General features: G+C 39.9%; 2 protein-coding genes across 4 annotated transcripts in view; one reads left to right on the top strand and one right to left on the bottom strand.

The window, feature by feature from the left end:
* The window catches only part of PCNP (PEST proteolytic signal containing nuclear protein), an 18,556-nt gene extending 16,226 nt beyond the window's left edge, over positions 1 to 2,330 (top strand). For all 3 annotated transcript variants that reach the window (XM_003418965.4, XM_010598612.3, XM_064273037.1), the window contains one exon: positions 422 to 2,330. In XM_003418965.4, the coding sequence (XP_003419013.1) occupies positions 422 to 548 (127 nt within the window). In that variant the 3' untranslated portion in view covers positions 549 to 2,330. The remainder of the gene's footprint in view (positions 1 to 421) is intronic.
* The window catches only part of ZBTB11 (zinc finger and BTB domain containing 11), a 42,932-nt gene continuing 26,108 nt past the window's right edge, over positions 1,285 to 18,108 (bottom strand). The window contains exon 11 of the mRNA XM_064273036.1: positions 1,285 to 18,108. Within this exon, the coding sequence (XP_064129106.1) occupies positions 17,591 to 18,108 (518 nt within the window). The 3' untranslated portion in view covers positions 1,285 to 17,590.

Below are 18,108 nucleotides of genomic sequence, written 5' to 3'. Positions count from 1 at the left end.
TGAAACAAAAGTTCATAAAACGATGTTGAACCTTACTGTATGTGGTACATCGTCTTTTTTTTTTTTTTTTTTTAATGTTGATGGCAAATCATCAATTTGATTTCATGACCCTGTTAATGGGCTGCAACCCAGAGTTTAAAAAACTGTGGTGGCTCCCAGCCTTAGCTGTGCATCAGAATCCATTTTACATGTTTGTTAAAACTACAGATTACAGATTCCCGGGCCCCACACCATGGGTGTACTGAATCTGAAATCCTGGGGTTACATCTGTGGAAAGGTTATTTTTTAAAAAAACTGTAGGGGCCTCTGATGTTCAGCTTGTGTTACAATAGGATAATAACAAAAGGATATTGAATGGGGTCAAAACAGCCCAAAAGGCTTTATGAAGCATTTTTAAATAAACCTTTTTCTTTTAACACAGGGATACACCAACATCAGCAGGACCAAACTCCTTCAACAAAGGAAAGCATGGGTTTTCTGATAACCAGAAGCTATGGGAGCGAAATATAAAATCTCACCTTGGCAATGTCCATGACCAAGACAACTAAATGATGCGTTTTGCGACTGGGGCGTGGGCTGGGTGTAAAGTTAAAAGGAACAGTTTCCTTTTTTAAAGAATGGTATAAGACTATCTTTGGAGCCGCCTTTTTTTGTTGTTGTTTTTTTTTTTTGGTCTTTTTTTTTTTTTTTTTTAAGTAAAGATCGAGTGGTATACTAATAAATGAGAGTTTGAAATTAGAGGTAATTTATGTTTTATATACAGATTTCAAGACATTTGCTAATTTTGTAGTTTCATGTGATTAGTTTCCAAAGGTTACAGGTAATAAAGAAATCAGAAGTGGTACCTTTTTAAGAATTGCATATTTTTTTAAACACAACTATTAGCACATTAAGAGGGAAGCAAAAAGTTGTTGTCTACTTAAACTGGTTCAAAATGCAAGCAATTGCTCTCTAACTTAACTCCCTTATCATGTAAACTGTCTGGCTCCCAGGAACAGCCTTATAGAAAGGGAGTATTGTATTGGGAGGCAAAATGTTACTGGACTATTGCCTGAAAGTCAATTTAGATAAAATTAAATACAGCTGTTTTTCTCATGGGCATTTGTTTTGTTTCAAGTCATAGAGTCGTTTTTGCATTGCTATCAGTAGATGCAGATGCTTAGCTCTTTAAAAGTAACCATTTTTTGAAATTTTATGTCAACTGTTGAATATTTGAAATAGCTCACTTCACCTTAATGGGTCTTGTCTACCTTCACTAGTCTTCGAAGAATGACCATTTGCTACCAAAGTAAATCAGTATTTTGAACGTGCTTCTCTTGGTTTTTTTTTTTTTGTTTGTTTAGCTAGTTCCTGAAATCATTTCCATGAGAACCTGAGGAAGCTGTTTCTTTTAAAATACAAACCACCACCCCAATATTCAAATGTACATAATGCTTATGTATTTGGCTGTTTTTATTTTTTAAAAGGTTATGAACATCTAAAAAAGAAAATACTATATGAAGATGAAAAGTGAGAAGATGCACTTTCTGTACTTTGTCAAAGCATTTAAGTTACTAATTTGTGAAATCCAATTTGAATTGACCTTACTACAGGAGTTCTTACTAATGGAATACTGTGGTTTATTTTAAGTGTGTATGCACTGACCACTGGGCTCTCAGGAGCACATTGTAAAAAAAAAAAATGCTGAAAATAGAAGGACGGAAAATGCATCTTCAGACAGTTTATGGAATGTCTGACCATACATTGTTCTACGTGTTGGTGAGGTTTAGGGTGGTATTTTCTTCCTTTTTTTTTTTTGTATTTTTTTATCGTCTATGAACTGTTTTTTTCTTAATGTGACAGTTAAACACATCTTTAAAAACATAGTCACAAACAAAAGGAACATACGATTTCCTTGAAAATTCCTACAGTGTTAAATTTGGAGGACATGTCACTATTTTATTGGTGGTAACTGCTAGCTGAGCTCTTTTAATAGGTAATAACTCCAGAGAAGCAGCCTGACTGTTGTATATTCCTAACACTTTTGTTCACTTGCATTTAAGTTTAGAATAAGTCCCAAGTAAAACAATGGAGAAATGTATATAGAGCTGTTAGTTCTTACTTACTTACATGATTTAATTATATCAAGATACATGAATTTAACTTTAACTTACTTTAATGTAGGCAAACTTTCCATTTTCATTCATTTTATTGTTTATGTTAAAATAATTATCCCTCTCCTACGTATTCTTTTCTTGACCCAAAGGAAATATTTACCTGAGGTCAAGATGGGAGAGAGAAATGACTGAGATGAATGTCTTACTAAAATACCAATAAATTGTCAAACTCAATAGTGTTCTTTCTATTCCACTTATTTGTTGCTTGTTTTTTGTTTGTTTTTACAAAAAGTTGAGACAAATGTTAAGATTGGTGATTTTTGCCTGTATTGTTGGCCAGAGTAACGGGTTTGAAAGGCTTAGTAAAAAGTCTAAGTTAGCAGCAGCTCTGTAGCATTAGTGTCCAGGCTGGAGAAGACTTGGAGTCAGACATCCCGATCCTCCTCCTCTGTTGCCACAGGGTCCTCTGGCCTGTTGCTGGAGAAAATCCTGTAGAGGCATCTGCACCTTTGAAAATCCCCCATTACTAGTGTCTGTCATCCATTAGCCATATGTATAGATTTAAGAGCATAAAAAAGGAAATGAATTGAATCTCTCTCCTACTTAAGGGCTTTCATCAAATATTTGAAGTGTTCTTTCTTCCCTGTACCTCTACTTGCTCCCTGCAGATGAAGCATGTCCACCCCTCTGGTTACTTTTTAATATTGTTAACTCATTTTGCCTTCTTCATCCTGCATACTATGCATTCTTCTCTCAACACATTCCAGATACCCACACTTCTTTTCCTTGGTTATCAAGAATTCAGGGTCATTTTGGTTGCCTTCTCCTCGTTTCCATCACTTTCATTTTGCTACCCATTTCCTCCTAAGTCATTAGAGCAGCCTTTTCCTTAGTTTCTTTTGACCCCTTGACCAGAACTCGGTAGGTGTTTCCCGTTTAGAGTATATCCTTTTAATATTTATAGTGCTGATGCTTAACAGGACAGGCCCTAGTAAATAGAACGGTTGAGCTACATTCTAGAATTTTCATTTCCCATTTGATTACAGATGAAGGCTGAGTTTCAAACATGTTTTCATAATGCTAATATCAAGGTTAACTTCACATACTGCGGAGAGATTGTTCAAGTAACTTTCCTGGTTAAGGGGATGTACTTAAAAATTTTTTTTAACTTTCATTTTGAAACAGTTTCACACCTAAGTTGCAGAGATGTTAAGTATCTGCTTATACTCTGCATATATTCACCAAATGTTAACATATAACTACAGGATAGCTGTCAGAGTAAATTAACATTATTAACTATACTGTAATCCTTTTTTTTTTTTTTTTAATCTCTTATTTTGCATTGTACTGTTCTCCACAGACCTTGTTCAGATTTCACTGTTGGCCCCACTGATATCCTCCTAGCCCAAGATCTAGTTCAGTTCCACACACTGCATTTAGTTGTCTTCTGTCTCTAAACCAGTGCCATCAAGTTGATTCTGACTCATGGCGACCCAGAGTATATCAGAGTAAAACTGCTTCACAGGGTTTTGTTTTTGTTTTTTAATTTTTATTGTGCTTTAAGTGAAAGTTTAAAAATCAGGTCAGCCTCTCATAAAAAACTTACATACACTCCTAATTACTCTTCCCCCAATGAGACAGCACAGTTCTTCCCTCTACTCTGTCTCCTCATGTCCATTTGGGTATCTTCTGGCCCCCTCTGCCCTCCCATCTCCCCTCCAGACAAGAGATGCGAACATAGTCTAGTGTGTCTACTTGATCCAAGAAGCTCGTTCTTCACCAGTATCATTTTCCAGTCCGATCCCTGTCTGAAGAGCTGGCTTTGGGAATGGTTCCTGTCTTAGGCTAACAGAAGGTCTGCGGTCCTTCCAGTCCCAGTCTGACCATTAAATAAGGTCTTTTTACAAGCATTTGGGGTCTGCATCCCACTGCTCTCCTGCTTTCTCTCGGGGGTTCTCTGTTGTGTTCCCTGTCAGGGCAGTCATCGGTTGTGGCCAGGTACCATCTAGCTCTTCTGGTCTCAGGCTGATGTAGTCTCTGGTTTACATGGTCCTTTCTGTCTCTTGGGCACATAATTACCTTCTACGGGTTTTTTTTTTTTTTTATTGTGCTTTAAGTGAAAGTTTACAAATCAAGTCCAGTCTGTCACATATAAGCTTATATACACCTTACTCCATACTCCCACTTACTCTCCCCCTAATGAGTCAGCCTGCTCTCTCCTTCCAGTCTCTTGTTTCGTGACGATTTTGCCAGTTTCTAACCCTCTCTACCCTCCCATCCCCCCTCCAGACAGGAGATGCCAACACAGTCTCAAGTGTCCACCTGATACAAGTAGCTCACTCTTCGTCGGCATCTCTCTCCTACCCATTGTCCACTCCCTTCCATGTCTGATGAGTTGTCTTCGGGAATGGTTCCTGTCCTGGGCCAAGAGAAGGTTTGGGGACCATGACTGCTGGGATTCCTCTAGTCTCAGTCAGACCATTAAGTCTGGTCTTTTTATGAGAATTTGGGGTCTGCATCCCACTGCTCTCCTGCTCCCTCAGGGGTTCTCTGTTGTGCTCCCTGTCAGGGCAGTCATTGGTTGTGGCCGGGCACCATCTAGTTCTTCTGGTCTCAGGATGATGTAAGTCTCTGGTTCATGTGGCCCTTTCTGTCTCTTGGGCTCATAGTTACCGTGTGACCTTGGTGTTCTTCATTCTCCTTTGCTCCAGGTGGGTTGAGACCAATTGATGCATCTTAGATGGCCGCTTGTTAGCATTTAAGACTCTACGGGGTTGTTTAATGACTGATTTTTCAAAAGTAGATCACAAGGCTTTTCTTCCAAGAGGCTTCTGGGTGGTCTCAAACCTCCAACCTTTTGATCAATAGACGAGTGACCCCCATTTCTCTTTAGTCTCCTTTAATCTGGAACACTTCGGTGTTTATCCTTCCTGACTTGACTTTTTGGGGAAAAGTATAGGCCAGTTATTTGTAGAAGATCCCTCAGTTTTGTTTCTCTCTGATGTTTCCTCATTGAATGTATGTATGCATTTTTGGCAAGGATACCACAGAACTGATAAGCCCTCCTTCTATCATGGCAGGAAGTACACGATGTCACTTTGTCCCATTACTAGTAATGTTAACTTTGGCTACTTGGTTAGGATAGTCTATCAGATTTCTCCACTGTCAAGTTACTGTTTTTCCCATTGTAATTATTCAAAATCAGCCAAACTGCAAGGTTTGAGGGTTTGTTAATTTGCTAGAGGGACTCGCAGAACTCATTGAAAACTATCGTACTCACCAAAACCAAAGGGAACTGCTCCGAAAGATTTTCATGTTACTGTTGGGTTTTTTGGTCTTTTCTCCAATTTTAAAAATTCTTTATAAGCTCTTATCCGTGATAAACGTTACAGATATTTTCTCCCAACTCTCTAGTTGTCTTTGACTATGGTATTTTTTACCAGTATAAAAAGCTTATTTTTTATGTATTAATCTTTTTGTTGCCTGTTGATTTTAGAAAGCCTTGCCCTACACTGAGGTTAAGTATGAATTTACCCATGTTTTTCTAGTGCTTGTGTGGTTTCATTTTTTTACATTTAGGTAGATCCCTGATTTATTTTGGAGTTTATTCTTGTGCATGTGTGAGATAGGGATCTAATTTTAGTTAACTGAATGATACCTTTGATTTTAAGTCATCCTAACCAAGAGTAGTCTACTTTTGTGTCAGAAGTGTTTTAAAAATTTTATAGGTTTTACATGTTTCTCGTTAATTTATTCAGAGTATTCAGTTTTTGTTTTTGCTGCTATTGGAAGGGATTTTCTCTAGCGTTTATGTGCTTTACTGGTTGTAGATGTGACGGCAATTGGTTTATGTTCATTGGGTATCTTGCTTCCTGACTGAATTCTTACATTGTTTTTTACCATTTTTTAGGTGTGACATCATATCACCTCAAATAGAGATGATTTTATATCTTACCAATTTTTTTGCCTTTAATGTTTCTTGCCTCATTGCATTGCTTAATACATCCAGCGCAGTGTTGAACCGTGGCAGAGAAATGGCACCCTTGCCTTCATTCTTGCTTTTAATGGAAATGCTCCAGTGTTTTCCTGTTAAGATGCTGGCTTTCAGACTACGGTGAACATATTTTATGACTCGTAGCCACCTTATAGGAATAGAGTAGAACTGCCCCATAGGATTTACAAGGCTGTCATCTGTATGGGAGCAGACTGCCACGTCTTTCTCCCATGGGTTCGAACCTCTGACCTTTGATTGGCAGTTAAGTACTTTAACCACTGTGTCACCAGAGCTTCTCACCATAACCAAACCAAAACCAAGCCTGTTGCTGTCGAGTCGACTCTGATTCACAGCAACCCTATAGGACAGAGTAGAATTGCCCCATTGCGTTTCCAAGAAGCTGCTGGTGGATTCGAACTGCTGACCTTCTGGTTAGCAGCCAACCTCTTAACCACTGTGCCACCAGGGCACCATCATGATAGCAGTACCCATCAATTCCTATCAAGTGTTCTCACTAGGAATGGGTGTTGAATTTTGTCAAAAGCTTTTTTTCAACATTGTATTATTGAGAATGCTTTAATAAAAAGACTTGTTAACGAGAACTCTTAAGGTGTAGCAAAGGTAGCAACTGTAGGAAGAAACTACCACCTCTAGGAAACAAGTGAACAAGGGAAAAAAATATCTTAGGGGAGGGGCCTGCTGGCTGAATCAAATCTCAGAGAAAGGTTGACTGCTGCAGGGAAGAGCAGCACAAGGAGCTGCCCATTATCACGATGAAGACAACCTTTGCCTGAAAAATCCTTGGTGTGTTAGCCTTCCACCTCCTCAGGAATCCATTGTTGGTTAGCAATAATTAGCTTTTCTGTAGGGTCAGTATGAGTCAGAATTGACTCAACAGCAATGGGTTTGGTTTTTTATACTCTACAAACCTTCATCAGTCCTTCACTACTTTGGTAATTGGAAGGCTTCGTAGGGAGAACCAAAGGCAAAGACAAATCTCCTACATAAGGCAAGTTAGGTTTTGCCGTGAGCTGGGGCTTCTCAGGCATGTGACAACTTCTCAGTCACCGTAGACATCCCTTCATCTTTGCACATGGGCATAGAGCTCTTACCTGGATCTGTGCACTTTTGTAATGTAAATATGTTGTTATTCTAAACTTTTGTTTTTAAGAGCCCTCTTTCAGAGCGTTTTTACCTGCACAGTCCATTGAACTTAGGTCGCTGGATATTTAGAAAAAATAGAAACGGCTGTGTATTACGTAAAATGTCAAAAATGACCAGTGTAACTTTATTGCAAGAACAGTTACCTGAACTCTTGGGAATAAGCATCACTGCCTGGTATGCGATTCACATAAACCAGAAACGAGTGTCACTCAGAACCCAGCATAGGCCTGAGCGCACGCTAGTCACACACCAGGAGTTACTTTACTCCTAATAGAATTCGCTGACGGGATGCTTCAAAATCAATAGATCAGTAGAAAAACCCACGTAACCATGACTGAAGATAAGTTTGTTATCAGGAGAAGAGATCATGACAAGAACAGAATGCTTACAGTGAGTGATGCAAAGAAATTACTTGTAAGTAATAATTAGGTGTTGAAATAGTTATAGCTGATTAAAGCCGATCTAACTGCAGTGGAATTGGAAATGAAAACCAAGGTGTGAGCAACGGCTCGACTCGCAGAGGAGGTTCACAGAAGGTACTTCTCTTCCCCACGAACATAGCTGGATATAAAACCCTGCCAAAATTAGCTGTTGTGTGTTAACATTAATGCAGCATACAATGCTCATTTAATATTATTCACATGTAAGTAAACATTCCAGAGGGTTTCTCACCACTTACGTTTTCAAATGACCACTTTGAGAAGAAAACGTCACCTTCCCCTTCATTTTAAACATAGGTATTTCTTCTCATTCTAACGCATTTGAATTCTATGACTAGGTACTGACTACGTGATATCCCGACTAAGAGAATCATAAATATTAATCAAATACAGCTTTTTCCAGAGGCTTTGCTTCCTCTGGCAGTGCTGACATAAGAAGCAGCTGCTGTTCTGTGCTCTCAAAGGGAGCTGGTAGTGCCACCACGTTGAAAAGGAGGAAAACTGATAGCAGCCATTTCTTGCCACATACAAAAATGATTTATACCTATATGTGGTTTCCTTGCTATAGTTATATAAAACAAATGCCATTGAGTTCAGTCCGACTCATGACGACCACAGATCTGTGCCCTATAGGGTTTTCAGTGAGTGAGTTTTCAGAAGATTGCCAGGCCTTTCCTGTGAAGTGCCTGAGTTAACTTAAACCGCCAGCTTTTCAGTTAGCAGCCATTAACTGTTTGCACCACCTAGAGACTCTATAGACAGACTATTAGAAAACTAGAAGCTTCAAGATGAAGGGCAGTTTCAAATATTAACCTGGAGGTAATGTGTATAAGAGAAAGGAAAGTAGGGCAAGTATGGAGGCTAAAAAACCAATTAAGAGGTTAGTAATATGCTGGAGGGAAGCACATTGGTTAAAGTGTTTCACCACTGTCTTAGGCTAGGTTCTCTAGAGAAGCAAAACCAGTATAGTGTATATATGTATACAGGGAGAGATTTATATCAAGGAAATGGTTCACAGGGTTCTAGAGGCTGTAATGTCCTAAGTCTGTGGGTCAGGAATAGAGGCTTCTGCCGATTCACATAGCTACGGGGCTGAGGAGCCCAAGATTGGCAGGCAAGACCGCAGCTTAGCTCAAGTCCCAAAAACTGGAGGTCAGACAGAAAAACCAAAAGCCCCCAAGCCCCACATGAATGTCCACCCACACTGGATGCAGACCACACGCCCAAGGAAACTCCTTTTCAACCAGGTGGCTGCTCACTGCAGATCCCATCGTGGGGGTGATCACGTATCATATCTCAGTAGGGAAGTGATCACAACATTACACAACTGCCAAAGGACTGAGAATCATGGCCCAGCCAATTTGATACACAATCTTAACCATCACAGCTGCTAATCAAAAGGTCAGCAGTTTGAAGCCACCAGCCTCTGCAAGAGAAAGATGTGGCCTTCTGCTTCTGCAAAGATTTACAGCCTTGGAAACAATACGGAGGCAGTTCTGCTTTGACCTATAGGGTCACTGAGTCGGAATCGACTCAGCAGCAACAGGGTTTAATACGCTGCATAGAGGCATCTTGGAAGACAGGCCTGCTGATCGGTTTTTGAAAAGTCAGCCTTGAAAACCCAATGGGACAGTTCTCTGCACACATGGGGTCGCCACGAGTCAGAATCGACTAGATGGCGACCAGCAACAATATGCTGCATGTCTGAGTTTATAGAAGCTTAATGTATCCGCGGAAGTAACAGACCAGATAATTGCTAAGAACTCAGTGGCTGAGTGGAAAGAAAGAGAAGCATCCTAGATGACTCAAGAGGGCCTGGGCCTAGGTACCTGGGAGAACAGTAGATGCTGGAGAGGAAAAACAGACAAATGTTTACAGGGTACCTTGAAACTAGGAAGAACCTTCAGCCAGAATTTAGGGAACTGATGAGGCTAGGATGACAACAATCCATAGAGGACTTTCAAGGACAACCAGAATATTTGGGCGAAGAGGGTCAGTATGAGGCCTGATTTTCTAACAATAAGCACCATTACTATGAGAGTTGAGGACATTGGTTCTATTTCCAGTTTTCTTTTAGATTACCTTATTTCCTCAGTTTCCACATCTTTTGAAAGGGCTTGATACATACCTGTCTCACGTGGCTCTGAGCTGGTGCTGAAGAAACTGAAGGCGCTGCCGAGAGTTTTAGTGTGGTATCCCGGCTGACTGCTAGTAGTGAAAAGCCGAGAGTTTTAGTGTGGTATCCCGGCTGACTGCTAGTAGTAAAAAGCCGAGAGTTTTAGTGTGGTATCCCGGCTGACTGCTAGTAGTGAAAAGCCGAGAGTTTTAGTGTGGTATCCCGGCTGACTGCTAGTAGTAAAAAGCCGAGAGTTTTAGTGTGGTATCCCGGCTGACTGCTAGTAGTGAAAAGCCGAGAGTTTTAGTGTGGTATCCCGGCTGACTGCTAGTAGTGAAAAGCCGAGAGTTTTAGTGTGGTATCCCGGCTGACTGCTAGTAGTGAAAAGCCGAGAGTTTTAGTGTGGTATCCCGGCTGACTGCTAGTAGTGAAAAGCCGAGAGTTTTAGTGTGGTATCCCGGCTGACTGCTAGTAGTGAAAAGCCGAGAGTTTTAGTGTGGTATCCCGGCTGACTGCTAGTAGTGAAAAGCCGAGAGTTTTAGTGTGGTATCCCGGCTGACTGCTAGTAGTGAAAAGCCGAGAGTTTTAGTGTGGTATCCCGGCTGACTGCTAGTAGTAAAAAGCCGAGAGTTTTAGTGTGGTATCCCGGCTGACTGCTAGTAGTGAAAAGCCGAGAGTTTTAGTGTGGTATCCCGGCTGACTGCTAGTAGTGAAAAGCCGAGAGTTTTAGTGTGGTATCCCGGCTGACTGCTAGTAGTGAAAAGCCGAGAGTTTTAGTGTGGTATCCCGGCTGACTGCTAGTAGTGAAAAGCCTAGAGTTTTAGTGTGGTATCCCGGCTGACTGCTAGTAGTGAAAAGCCGAGAGTTTTAGTGTGGTATCCCGGCTGACTGCTAGTAGTGAAAAGCCGAGAGTTTTAGTGTGGTATCCCGGCTGACTGCTAACAGTAAAAAGCCGAGAGTTTTAGTGTGGTATCCCGGCTGACTGCTAACAGTAAAAAGCCGAGAGTTTTAGTGTGGTATCCCGGCTGACTGCTAGTAGTGAAAAGCCGAGAGTTTTAGTGTGGTATCCCGGCTGACTGCTAGTAGTGAAAAGCCGAGAGTTTTAGTGTGGTATCCCGGCTGACTGCTAGTAGTGAAAAGCCGAGAGTTTTAGTGTGGTATCCCGGCTGACTGCTAGTAGTAAAAAGCCGAGAGTTTTAGTGTGGTATCCCGGCTGACTGCTAGTAGTAAAAAGCCGAGAGTTTTAGTGTGGTATCCCGGCTGACTGCTAGTAGTAAAAAGCCGAGAGTTTTAGTGTGGTATCCCGGCTGACTGCTAATAGTAAAAAGCCGAGAGTTTTAGTGTGGTACCTCGGCTGACTGCTAATAGTAAAAAGAATACAGTAATTAAGCTAACAGGAGGAGGGGGATGGAATATTGAAAAAATAATTTGAAAAGGAAAGAAAAAGGAAACTAGATCAAAAAAAAAAAAAAAGCTAGCCTCTGATTACTTCATTAAAGCGGTGTATGTGATCACCAGCACGAGGTTATCTTTTCCCCTTTATGTTTAATAAGTATTTTGTGGGGAAACTAAATACGCTGTTCCTCATCACATTTTCCATTTACTCGTTTGTACTTTGGCTCTCGAGAACTTGTACTGATTTTCTTCAACTTGAACTTGCACATGTGCAGTTCATGGCCTGTTCCACAGTCGGCCCCTGGCCCTGTTAATGATTGATGATAATTGTGCTTTTCCATCGTCTGGATTCCTGTGTATTTTATCTGGTGAGGTCCACATGTAGAGTCGCTGGTTATGTTGATGAAAAAGGGTATTTGCAATGAAGAAGTCATTGGTCTTGGGAAATTCTATCAGGGGATTCCCAGTGTTGTTTCTATCACCAAGGCAATATTTTCCAACTACTAATCTTTTGTCTTTGTTTCCAACTTTCACATTCCAATCACCAGTAGTTATTAATGCATCTCGATTGCATGTTTGATCAATTTCAGACTGCAGAAGTTGGTAAAAATCTTCCATTTCCTCATCTTTGGCCTTAGTGGTTAGTGCCTAAATCTAATAGCCCTATTATTAACTGATCTTCCTTGTAGGCGTATGGATATTATCCTATCACTGACAGCCTTGTACTTCAGATCTTGTAATGTTCTTTTTGACAACGAACGTGATGCCATTCCTCTTCAATTTTTCATTCCCAGCATAGTAGTCCATATGATTGTTTGATTCAAAATAGATGATAACACCAGTCCATTTCAGCTCACTAATGCCTAGGGTATCGATCTTTATGTTCACTTTTGACAACTTCCAATTTTCCTAGATTCATACTTTGTACATTCCACATTCCAATTATTAATGTTTGCAGCCATTTCTTCTCATTTTGAGTTGTGCCACATCTGCAAATGAAGGTCCCAAAAGCTTGATTCCATCCACATTGTTACGGTCAACTCTACTTCGAAGAGGCAACACTTCCCCAGTACTGTTCGGAGTGCCTTCCAACCTGAGGGGCTCATCTTCCGGCACTGTATCGGACAATATTCCACTGCTATTCGTAAGATTTTCACTAGCGAATTTTTTCAGAAGACCACAAGGTCCTTTTTCCTAGTCTTAGTCTGGAAACTCAGCTAAAACCTGCCCATCAAGGGTGACCCTGCTGGTATTGGAAATACCGGTGATAAAGCTTCCAGTATCACAGCAACACGCAAGCCACCACAGTATGACAAACTGACAGACGTGTTGAGGGAATGGTTTTAGGGACCCCCAACTGTGGACTTAGGGTTTCCTATTTTATCAGTGGTTTATAATCTGTTATTATGCTGCTGTCCAATCAGTTTGCCAAGATTTGACCAGTGGGAGCCCCTTCAATGACTTGTGTGTCCTCTGGACGTGTCCCCTCGTTCTTTGAGCATCTCCTTGCTTTCTGACACGGGATGTTCCAGACTGTCTTCTGCTTACCTTGCCCCAGTCCTGGAATCAGCCATTTGCCACGGAGCTCTAGTTCTTTCTACTGGGGTATCTGGATGCTAGGTGTAATGTAATCACTGCTGTTGAGTGTTGCTGCTCCCAGGCTACCTTGGCAAACATAACGGTACATATACATACACATGGCATCCCTGGGTAGCACAACCATTTAAGCATTCACCTGCTAACCAAAAAATCTGCAGTTACAGTCCACCCACAGGAGCCTCACAAAAAAGCCCTGGCAGTCTACTTCCAAAAAAATCCACGACTGAAAACCCTGTGGAGCACAATTCTACTCTGACACATACAGGGTTACCCTGAGTTGGAATCGACTTGACAGCTACTGGGTCTGAGTTATACATACACACACATACGTATACACGTATTTACAAAAATAGTTCCTATCTGTATGTTGACATCTATTAGTCTACACTGATACCTCCAGTTCCACTTCATTACCTCCTTTTCTATATTTGTATAACTCCCTTCTCTGACAGTGAGAAAGCTGGCTTCCAGTATCCTTCGTATGTGTACATATCTTATTATTGCCTTCATTGCCCACATGGGCACCCTTTCAGCCCCACCTGATCTCTGGCCACTAATCCGGACCACCCCTCTACGCGGATGCCCTTCTCTCCCTGCCCAGGCTTTACTACCTCTTGCTGTCCAGCCTTCCTACACAGACATAGACACAAGCCAGTACTGCTCTGGCTTCAACAAACAGTACTACTGAGTCCACAGTGTGTCTACTTCGCTGTTCCCCATCTGAAGATGTTAGGGTTGTTCAGAAAGGGAAGGGAACTAATTTCTTACAGAGAGCATTACCCTGAGAACAAACCAACGAGGACATAAGAAAGGAAAATTACAGGTCAATCTCAAAGACAGATGCAAAAATCCTAAACAAAAATATTAACAAGCTGAATCTAATGATACATACCAAGTGGGACTTCAATAGATGGTTGATTTGACATTCAAAAATCTATTAAATTCACATTAATAGAATGAGATGCAAAGAAAGTATAAAAATTCAGCATTCACTCCATTAAGAAAACAGATTCTCTTATTAAGCTTAATAAGAATGCCAACTGTCACTCCATCTATTTAGCACTGTACTGGAAGCCTAGACAGGAATAGGCAAGCTAGAAGAACTGGAAACAGAAAATTCAAACTTTTCTTATTTGCAAATAACATAATTGAGTGAGAAGGAAATCCAAACTATTTAAATTAATAAGGGACTTCAGCAAGGTTGCTGGATGAAAGGACTTTTCTTTTTTGAATATTTTATTGTTGTTCTTGAGAATATATACAGCAAAAGCAAACTGAGTTTCTATATGTATAATCCAGTGACTATTACATTCTTCAGGTTGTGCGGCCATTCTCACCCTCCTTTTCTTAGTTGCCTCCTATCTATTCTTCCGTTGTCAATTTGATACCATATAGATTGAAGAGCATAATGCTCAAGGGAGACATTTTTTATTAGTTCAGCTACTGTTTGGTTTTAAGAAGACTTCAGGGGATAGTCTTGGTTTAAGGTTTAAAGATTACCTTTGGGCAATCATTCAGCCTCCATGGCTCTCTGTAGAAAGTCTGATTCTCTGAGAATTTTCAGTTCTGTTCCAGATTTTCCCCCTTTTGATCAGGATCCTTCCATGGAATCTTTGATCGAGATGTCCAGTAATGGTAGCTGGGTACCATCCAGTTCTTCTGGTCTCATGGCAATGGAGGCAGTTGTTTAGTGCAATTAGCCACACATTCCATGTTCTCCTCCTATTCCTGACTCTCCTTCTTCCTCCATTATTCCAGAATAGAGAACATTTGTTGTCATCTTGGATGAACACTTGCAAGCTTTTAAGACCGTGGGCACTATGCAGCAAACTAGGAGGCAGAACAAAAGCACTAAACATATTATTAGACCAATTAACTGGGATGTCCCACGAAACCATGACAAAGGACTTTTCAGTCTCAGTGAAAATTAAACATTTCACTATTTAGAATGTTTTGCTGTACTGTCTTGTAGACATTTATCAGATGAAAAATATCCCCTTTATATACCAAAACCCGTTGCCATCGAGTTGATTCTGACTCATAGTGACCCTATAGGACAGAGTAGAAGTGCCCCATAGAGTTTCCAAGGAGTACCTGGTGGATCTGAACTGCCGACCATTTGGTTAGCAGCCGTAGCACTTAAGCACTACACCACCAGGGTTTCCCCCTTTATATACAGAAGTGTTGTATTTCTATATACCAGCAGGAAATAAGTATAAAATGAAACTTAAAAAATACCATTCAGAATTGCATAAAAACAAAATAATAATAAATCTAAGATTACAAGATACACACACACGCTATATAAAATGTTCCTGAGAGGAAGAGAACCTAAATAAGTGGAGGATTATACAGTGTTTGTGGATTGTGAGATTCAGTGTTCTAAGATCTCAGTTCTCTCCAAATGCATCTATGAAACCCTTGCCTAGGAACCTTCACGAAGATTGCAGATTTGAAAAGATTGAATCACCAATGCATCAATAATTTACACCAGTGCTACAAGAAACCTGAAGGTTTGGATTTAGCTTTAGGTCCAGCACAGGCAATCCTGTGAAATTCTGCACAAAGCCACTGGTGTGTAATAAAATAGATTAAAACCCGTGTGAGAGGAGCACTTAATTCATCTACTGACGACACATGCACCTCAGTGACTAAAAGCAAGAACTCGCCTGCTTAGCAGCAGTGGAGGCAACAAATAGGCAAAAGGGCTTAAAATCCTCAGATTTGGCCAGAGGACACCCACACAGTTTGGGAAAGTCATCTAACAATAAAAATACTGCATATTTATAAAAAGGGATTTGTTATGAATTAAATACGGAAATTTTCCCCACTGTAACATTAAAAATGTGCTGACTTTTCAGAACTTTCTTAACATTTGTTTCTAATGGAACTGATATAATTCTACAAATTTAAATTATCCAAAGTTCACAATTATTTGCAATACATTTAGTTTTGTGATAAGGTTATGTTTGAGTAAGACGTTTTCATATTATTCGGTGTTCCCTCCATGATTACTTTTTCATGTGTTCAGTTCCTCTTCCCTTTTAAAAATTAAGTGAATAAAATCAATTAGCAGCAATTGACTTATGAATTGAAAATAGGGCCAAGTTCAACTCCAACGCTTATGCTTTTAAACAAGATTCAGCATCTTTTATTTACATCTTGATGACATACATTAATGGTTTCATACAATTAACTAAATCTAATAACAATGGCGAGGATGGAACATAAAAGACAATTCCAAATTTCAGTCATGCTGAAGTACATTTTCACAAACTGAAAACACCATAACTGAGCAGCCGTTATACAGTTATGGGCTATAAGCGAATTCAGTTCTTAAAACTGAAAGTCAGCCACACAGCTATTAAACACCGGAACACTTGCCAACGCAGATATTACATGTGCAGCTGTAACGCATGCATGGCTGTCACGCTGACTCCTAAGCCTTAAAGCCATTTTTAAAGTAAACAAGTATCTCAATAATATATGTACATCAAGGCACATTCTCTTCTTGTGCTTTAGAAATGATTTACATGTGGTTTGCTTATTTCTTAATTTCACACTTTATAATAGCTTCTAATACTTGAAAGTTTAATTTTGACATTTATAGCTTCAGTGGTGATTTCTTAGAAAAGTGAGATTTCCTTGTGGTTATTCTGAAAATCAGAAAACTGGATAGCTTCAAGATGTGGGAATTTAAAATCTAACACATGAATTAATATAATTTAGTTTTCCCATAACTTTTTAGAATAATTTACTTTCAATAATTTGGTGGACTGTGATCATTTAATTTCTTCCAGTAGTATACTATAACGAGGGCTGCACTGAAGAACATTCAGTCTTTCTCCAATTATTTGACAATTACATGGTATTAGGGGGCTACTGCAGATGTCTACTATTGCTGTCCTATTTCTAAACTGTCGTTTTTCAACAAAATTAAACAATTAAACATGATACGAAAGCTGAAAACATACCAAACCAAGTTTTAACTTGTTCATTCTTCAGCAAAAGAACTAGATTCCTTGTTTTTTTCATTCTTTCCGTTTATCGGCCTATGTTATCAAGGAGAAATTTCCATCAACACTATTGAGTAACAGCTTTTTTCTCATGGCCCGCTTACCTGCCTTGAAGAGACAGCATCCAAAGGCTTTAATAGGCATTTCATGTATTTTAATGGCATTTTAAAAGTCGGCTGTTAATTCATGGTTTCCCCGTATAGGTAAGTAGACTGTGCAAACTTGATTGTTAACATGTAACTTATTAAGTGCTTTAAAATAAAGATCCCTGACTTAAAGAGGGGGTTAAAATAAATAGTCAACAATCACAGATTTGAAGCATTTAAAAAATGTAATATATCTATATATTCTACTAAAATGCTTTATACTGGAATTTTCTTTTTAATCCATAAATGGGGCAGATGAAATCATAGAACCTTACCTCTATATTCCGAGGATAAACAGAGAAGAAAAGCCCATTGGTGCAGCCTTTGAAACTCAAAACATATAATAAAATAGTGTCAAAATGCAAATGAAGCTGAGTCATTTTAATTCATAAAAAATTATACCATGATAAACCACTACCATCAAATAGATTCATTTTCAATTCCTTTACAGTAAATGCATTTTTCTAGAGGACCCACTGGCCAAACAGTTCAGAAATGTCATATCAGTAAACAGCCCAGAGCCTTGACAAACTCTAAGTTGATAGTCACAGAGTACTGTAAACAAATGTTCCATGAGTTCACCGTACATGAGATGTCACTTCGTTTTCATCTCCATTACTATATTCACTCTGCTTCTGAAATATGTGCCACCTCTACTTCAACAGTCTGAATAGCTTCTGCAACTTCAGAAAGCTTCTGTCCTTGCTGTTGGGCCAATACGTAATTAACCACCTGCATGATACTTTGGTCAGAAAGCGTAGATACGGATGGACACTCTTCAGTAGCTGCAACAGCTTCGAGGGCTTCCATAGTTTCTCCTGTCACCACTACAGTCTCAAGTTCTTGAGGACCACTGCTTTCTTGTCCCTGCATGTCTGCTGTTAAGATGCTAACGGCGTGTTCCACTTGAGTTCCTTGGTTATGAAACTGAAGGGTATCTTTCTCCAGCATAATTTTGCAAGGCACATAATCTCTGTGGAATTTAGTCATATGTTTGCGAAGTGTTCGAGCGTCTATGTAGGCTTCGCTACATACAGGACAGACATAGGGCCGCTCACCAGTATGTGTTCTGACGTGGCGTTTTAGAGATCGGGCATCAGCCCAAGCTACTCCACATGTTAAGCACTCAAATGGCTTAACTC

Source organism: Loxodonta africana, chromosome 20, assembly GCF_030014295.1.
Source record: "Loxodonta africana isolate mLoxAfr1 chromosome 20, mLoxAfr1.hap2, whole genome shotgun sequence".
NCBI lineage: Eukaryota > Metazoa > Chordata > Mammalia > Proboscidea > Elephantidae > Loxodonta > Loxodonta africana.
Note: the sequence above shows the minus strand (reverse complement) of the source record. Positions and strands in the feature narration are given on the sequence as shown.